The 7045-nt window shown below is 38.7% G+C and overlaps 1 protein-coding gene across 1 annotated transcript; it reads left to right on the top strand.

The window, feature by feature from the left end:
• LOC122651688 lies at window positions 1–6763 on the top strand. The gene is made up of 10 exons (XM_043845180.1): window positions 1–557; window positions 701–838; window positions 1709–1897; window positions 4710–4847; window positions 4938–5059; window positions 5157–5289; window positions 5402–5531; window positions 5669–5748; window positions 5868–6002; window positions 6148–6763. Exons 1-10 carry the CDS (start codon window positions 78–80, stop codon window positions 6379–6381), a joined length of 1779 nt encoding a protein of 592 aa, XP_043701115.1. The 5' UTR covers window positions 1–77; the 3' UTR covers window positions 6382–6763.
• The last annotated feature ends 282 nt before the right edge of the window (window positions 6764–7045 follow it).

Here is a 7045-nt window from a genome sequence, read left to right as displayed (position 1 = left end):
GAAGCAGAACAGAGAAAAAGAAAAAAAGGGAGAAAAAGCTAAACCCGAGAGAGAACGGGAGAGAGACAGAGACACTCATGGACGAGAAGCCCATATCTCTTGAATCAGCTCTTCACGAAGAAGATGAATACAGTACCGGCAACAATATCCATGGATGGCAGAAGGTCACCTATGCGAAACGCCAGAGAAAGAACTTGGCGAAGAACTCAGATGCAGGTTCCGATCTCGGCAAATTCCGTATGAATGGATCCGCAGGAGGCGACAAGATTAACGTTTTTCAGTCTCTCGAACAAAAATCCGAAGAACGCCGCAGAGCCCTAGAAGCTCAGAAGATCGCTGCTGCTGCTTCTGTGGCCGCGGCTATTCCCAGATCGAAACATTATTCTGATGATGATGGGGACGATAGCGATGTTGAAGCATCCGGTGTTGTGGAGAATGGGACTGCTGAGGTTAAGAAGCCTAAGCAGAAGAAGCCTAAGGCGCCCAAGATTACTGTGGCCGATGCAGCTTCCAAGATTGATGCTTCTCATCTCAACGCCTACCTCATTGATGTTACAGTAAGTTTTTAATTTTCAGCTTTTTTTTTCTTAATTTTATTTCTTCTTGTCGGATCTGTTCTCCGTCACCCCCGGGGATGTAGATTGAATTATGATACTAATTGAAAATATTTAATTTGTTTTTTTTTTTATTCCTTGTTTAGGCATCGTATGAATCACAGCAGGATATCCAGCTGATGCGTTTTGCTGATTACTTCGGTCGCGCCTTCTCTGGTGTGAGCGCAGCCCAGTTCCCGTGGACGAAGATTTTCAAGGAGTCTCCGGTTGCAAAGATCGTCGATGTAAGTTATTTCCCCCCTTTTCCGACGAGTTGCTAATGATTTGGCCATAATAAATCCTGGGCAATTTAGGATTCTTAGGCATGGAATGTCGGATGCCTTCTGCCGGTGAGAAGCGAATAATAATAATTGAAGGTTTTTTGTGCGTGCTTGCTGCTACGATTTCTCTCTTTCTCCCTCTCTTTGTTGTGGCAGTTTTTATCGAAAGAATCCATGCAGGCTCCATCGTACAATTTGAAAAGGTCTTTAATTCGGCTAAATGTGATATGCAGTTTCCAATCTTGATATTTCCTCCAGTTATATCATCTATCTATTGTAGTTACTACAAGGATTTTATTTATTATCCTCCACATCGCTTTTTGTATTTCATTTGTTTTGCCATTCATTCCCAGACCTAGTGTGCTGCAACCTGGATTATCATATCGTTAGACACTAATTCATGACCACCTCTCCACATATTCATTTGCATATCTTGGTTTAATTGGTTTGTCATCCTATTTTTCTATTAGAATATGATATTCAGGTCTCATATAGAGAGGATTGCATGTTTATGTTCCTTGAGCTACTCTCTCTCTCTCTCTCATGATGTTTAGATTTTTTGAAGATTATAGATCCCCTTCTTCTTAGTTCCATGAAAGTTCTTTGTTGGTAGGAACTGACGTCTGATGTCTACCTTCTGGATTCTACTAAACTATAAAACTAGCATCATCTGGATTCTCATGTTTTGTGGATTATTTTCTTGTTTTAACTGTCCTATTAGGCTATTACAGCTTATAATTTTTTTCCCTATTTATTTTCTGTGTGCTATGTATGGTATTTTCATACATTGTTTGCTCACTCTGTAAACTCAACTAGCTAATTTATTTTTGACAGATACCACTCTCTCACATTTCTGAGGCTGTTTATAAGACATCAACTGACTGGATCAACCAACGATCTTCTGATGCTCTTGGTGTCTTCGTTTTGTGGTCATTGGATAGCATTTTAGCTGACCTAGCAATTCACCAAGGTCCTGCTAAGGGCTCCAAGAAGGTGGCTCATCAGGCTCCATCTAAGGCTCAGGTAAATTTTAGCACTATATGACTGTTCTGATGCCTTCTTTGTATTTTGCCATTTACGTCAACTATGTCAACTATTGAAAAAGTGCATATGAAGGAACTGCAGTGTAGTTAGAGGGGTATTGGAAGCAAGATTCTTCTCATCCATTGGTTTTCCTCCTTTCTTTTTGATAAGTAACCCTGCAAAATCAAGCTGTGACCTAAAACATGACAAAGGTGACATGAACTGGTGCCCAGACTTTCAGAAAAAAAAAGGTCTCTAGGTTCTTCATTGGGTTTATGGAGCACTTGATAGCTTTCTTAGTTTGTTCCAGGTTTATATACTTGATCAATCACTTCTGAATTCTTCTGGCTGAAATTATTGAGATCCTTTCTCACAGTGTACGCACTAATGTATTAGGGTAGTATTCTTGTCCTTTTGTTGGCAAACTGAGTCAAGCAAGGGTTTAAAGATTGGTTGGAACCTGGATCATACCAGAGCTATTGAACCAGACTGGTTTGGAGTTTGGACAATCCAAATGGAGAAAAAGGCCCAATATTGGTACTGTTAAGCTGATCTACTATATATCATGGATTGGATAATCTGATTTTCTCATCTGATACTTTCTGATCATCCTACTGATCAGTTGGTGCTCCTTAAAACTATGAAGGCAAATGTGGTATTGTACAGAATGGATCTATTGCCCTGGTCATGTTGGAAAACTAGATCTTGTGTACACTATTGGTCTATGTATCCATTATTAATTAAGTATGCTTTTACAACTCCTTATTGGTCCCTCTTTTTCTGGTGCTTCAGATTTAATTATGATAAATGCTTTTGGTGTTTGGATTCTTCAATTTGATAAAGAACTACATTTTTTGTTCATTACAATTTGCTGGAGGCATTATAATGGATGTTGTATAGGGCTCTGTTCTATGAGTTCCTGTATGAGTCTTCCCCTGTAATTTCTTTCTTTCGTTTCATAAACTTTTCATTTGGTATAAAGAACAATTAAAGAAAGAGCTGCCAATTACAAGTATTATGGGATACTTTTGGATCTTGTTTCTCCTACTTGTAGCCACCTGAACACCTCCTGTTAAGATGTTGGAGAATCAAACTTAATGCTGCTTGAAATTCAACAGCATTATATTTGAACCATCACAATGAAGATGTAAGTATGAATTAGATTCAAACCACAACTGAAATTTTACCTAAACCAGTTTGAACTTGGAGCTTTTCTTCAAATCTTTTCAAGGCTTAGATCTAACGTTTCCATAGGACTACAAACAACTTACACTTACACTTGCACCGCCTAAAGAAAAAGATTGATCTATGTTGATAGGCTTGACAAATGAAGCTCCATCTTGTGTTAAGGAGAGACAATGCTCAATTGTCAATGGTGGCAGAGGGGTATTATCAGGTTAGGTCATCCTTGAACAAGTTTTTCCTGTAGAAATGTATGTTATAGTCAACCAATACCCTGGAGAATGGGGCAAAGTGAAAAAAAAATTGGAGGACTTAAGTTCCCTTGTTTAGACCTATTGAAAGCTTACATTTAGGAATGCATCTGTTGGATGTGATACAAAAGCTTTTGCATGTATTTAATGCCTCTCATACTTTCCTAGCCAAGGTAAAGATTGATCTATGCATATGTTGAGCAAAACTACCTTTTTTTGTCGTATTTAGATGTAGAACTTAGCTCCCAAAAAAATATTTTGATGCAAAACTACTGTTATGTTCCCAATTTTAAGATTTTAATAAGAAAACCCCAAATTTTAGTTGAACAGAGATAGTTGGGATAAGTTAGAGTTGAGTTGGAGAAATCCTTATCTTTCTTCCGAGTATGCCTTCTTGAAAATACTTTTCAGGGAAGTGATCTACGTCGATTAAATTATTGTACTGTGAATATGGCAAAGGCTGCTGTTGTCTAATGTTTGTTCACTGGAGCATACCTTTCGTATTGCCATGTTGCTTCACCTACTCATAGATGTGTGGCACATATCTTACCTTGCTCTTCATCCATTCCATGGAAAAAAATTTCAAGAAATATGTCAACCTCATGCTTACTTGTCAAGACCTATTACAGTACAACTTCCTTCCCTTAATTGCCCTTTAGATTCATGGGGTTAGATCTGGATAGGGCTGCACATGGGCAGTCTGTCTTGGTAGACCCAGTCCAGTCCTTGAATCTGAAGCCTCAAGCCTCTGTCTGATCTAGGCGTTCTTTTTGTCCAAACTACTCAGTCCTAATTAGCTTGCACTTGTACAGGTTGGTTTGGGTCAGCCTGGACTTCGGATGCTTATTATTTATAATTTATGTACATAATTAATTTTTGTTATATATAAGTGCATGATTTCATGCTGGCAATTTATGTGCTATTCAGACTAGGACCACATTTATATACAAGGGCTGGACTTTTAGTTAGGACTAGCTGAGGCCAATGCGAGGCCCTAAATGTGTAACAATAATTACCTATTGTTATCCATTGAGAGAAGGGTTTGTATGCCATTATTGTTCACGATCGCCTTGGGATGTGAGACAACAGTAATATTTGATTATGCCTAACAGCTACTGTGCCTTTTTGGTGCATTATTGAAGTCCATCCCAAAAACTATGATGGTAATCTCTCGCTCTCTCCCCTTCTCTGTGTAGGTGTGTAGAAAAAAGCTGGTTGAATATCTGTCTTGAATTTGCGTACAATATGTGATGTGAATACCTTGTGGGTCTTCATCTTCCTTTATTTTGCATTCTGCAGAGAATTTACTCACAAATCTATTGCTCCGACCATGAAATCATTTACATGTGGTGACCTGTAATTGTTATTTTGAATTGCAGGTTGCAATTTTTGTGGTTTTAGCAATGGTATTGCGCCGAAAACCTGATATTTTAATTAGTGTATTGCCAATCTTGAGGGAAAATTCTAAATATCAAGGACAAGATAAATTTCCAGTTATCATCTGGTTACTTGCTCAGGTAAGATTAGATTATTGAATACATCTGTTGGAATCTTTTGAAGAAAAGCAAATAACTTTACTTTGCTTATGATAAATCTGGCTTGTGTAGGCCTCCCAAGGAGACCTGGTTGTAGGGATGTATTCATGGGTGCATAACCTCTTGCCTATGGTCACTGGCAAATCAAGTTGTAATCCACAGTCTAGGGACTTGATTTTGCAGTTAGTGGAGAGGTTGGGACACGTTGGAAATTTGAATAACTTTCTGTCCTTCTCATACGTAATTTTGTTTTTGTTAGATTTGTAATTTTGTTGTGTTTTTTGGCTACAGAATTTTGTCTTTGCCAAAAGCTCGGCCTATGTTACTGAATGGTGTTGCCAGAAAGGGGGAGCGGCTGGTGCCACCTTCAGCTCTTGAACAGTTGATGCGAATTACTTTCCCTGTTCCATCAGCTCGAATCAAGGTCGGTATTATTAGGGCAGTATCCTTGGAATGTCTTAAAATATCCAATATGATGCTCACTATTATACAGTCAGGGCCCTAGGCAGTCTTTTCAATGTAGGTTTTTTGTGTAGGCCACCGAAAGGTTTGAGGCAATATATCCCACTCTGAAAGAACTTGCACTTTCTGGTGTCTCTGGAAGTAAGGCAATGAAGCAAGTTTCTCAGCAAACATTGAACTTTGCAGTCCAAGCAGCAGGTGAAAGTAAGTGTGCACATGAAACTGCATTGTTTTATATTTACTTTTTCTTTCATATTCTTCTGTGGCCCTCTTATTTAGACAGTAATGAGGTTAGAGCATACATCTGAGTGTGAGGATTGAGATAAGAAACTGCTTTGCAGGCATCCCAGAATTATCCAAAGAAGCTACTGGCATTTTCATCTGTTGCTTGACTGAAAACCCTGATTGTTACAAGCAATGGGTAAGGAATTCTAATATTTATACTGGCAGTTCTACATGTAGGAGACAGTCTTTTTATCTCTTCTTTACTTCGATATCATCAGTTTGACCTTTACTTGGTACAATCGATGGTGGGAACAGGACAAGATCTACCTGGATAATATTGAAGCCAGTGTTAATGTTTTGAAAAAGCTGACCGATGAATGGAAGCTGCATTCTGTTAAACACTCCTCTCTTGACCCTCTGAAGGAAACTGTCAAAAGTTTCAGACAGAAGGTACATTAGTGTTATGATGATTTACCATGATTCCATTTTTATTCTCTTGCACATCAGAGGATACTTATTGATGGATGATGCATTGTAGATTAACAGATAAAAGTACTTCTTGAAGTTGATTCGTTTCGTCTTGATTGTCTTATAGAATGAGAAAGCATTGGCTAGTGGAGATGATGCTCACGCTCAAGCCTCCATCAATGAGGCAGACAAGTATTGTAAGGTGTTATTGGGAAGACTTTCGCATGGGCATGGATGCATGAAGAGCATGGTGTTTGCAGCCATTGCATTGGCCGTTGGTGCCTTTGTCATGTCACCAGAAATGGAGTCCTGGGACTGGAAGAAATTATCAATGATGTTCAACTCCCAGCAATCTTTCTGAGCAAACTCTAGGAGAGAGATTGGTGATCCATGGTGGGCAACAGAAAAATGGGACTTTTTACTATGTCCAGCTTAGGAAATGTAAGCAAGCTGGCCCATAAGGAAGGGGCAGAGTTTGAGGTATCTATACTAACCTTTGCGAAGTCTCGTTGGGTTGGCGAAACTAGAGTTAGGTGAAAGAGTCCAACGCGGAATGGAAGGTCCAAAGTTAGGTGACAAAGAGAAAAGAGAGTTGGTAAATCTTTTTAGTTGGTTCGAGTCATTCAGGATTGATTTGGCATTCCTGTTTCTTTTTTTCAAAATTAGATGTAACAGTTTGATTTAAGTTATCTCAGTCCGTTAATTTACTAGACAATGAAAGGCAAAATATCTTCTTTGGTTGAAAGTTTCCTTTCCTGCAATGTCATCAAATTTACATGCTTGATGGAAATTAACATATTTTATTGCAATGATTTCTTCTATGATATAATTTTGATTTTGAAGGGTGTAGGAGTTGGTTAACCTTTTTCAGCCCTTCTCTGGTAACAAGCGAAAAGCCTTTTCTCAGTATGAGAGAAGGTAGAAGGTGTGAGAAACTCTTTCAACGAGTAATCTTTTCGACAGGAGGATATTGGGAGGGTATGTTGGAGAACATATTAAAACTTTATAGGGGTTTGTGAACCCAT

The sequence above is a fragment of the Telopea speciosissima genome, chromosome 2 (assembly GCF_018873765.1).
Source record: "Telopea speciosissima isolate NSW1024214 ecotype Mountain lineage chromosome 2, Tspe_v1, whole genome shotgun sequence".
Lineage (NCBI taxonomy): Eukaryota > Viridiplantae > Streptophyta > Magnoliopsida > Proteales > Proteaceae > Telopea > Telopea speciosissima.
Note: the sequence above shows the minus strand (reverse complement) of the source record. Positions and strands in the feature narration are given on the sequence as shown.

Excerpts from the sequence above, each read along its gene's own strand:
- LOC122651688 (XM_043845180.1), top strand. The coding sequence starts at position 78 with ATGGACGAGAAGCCCATATCTCTTGAATCAGCTCTTCACGAAGAAGAT. Across the intron at positions 839-1,708 it reads CGGTTGCAAAGATCGTCGAT|ATACCACTCTCTCACATTTC; the intron begins GTAAGTTATTTC and ends TATTTTTGACAG. Across the intron at positions 5,532-5,668 it reads AGTCCAAGCAGCAGGTGAAA|GCATCCCAGAATTATCCAAA; the intron begins GTAAGTGTGCAC and ends ACTGCTTTGCAG.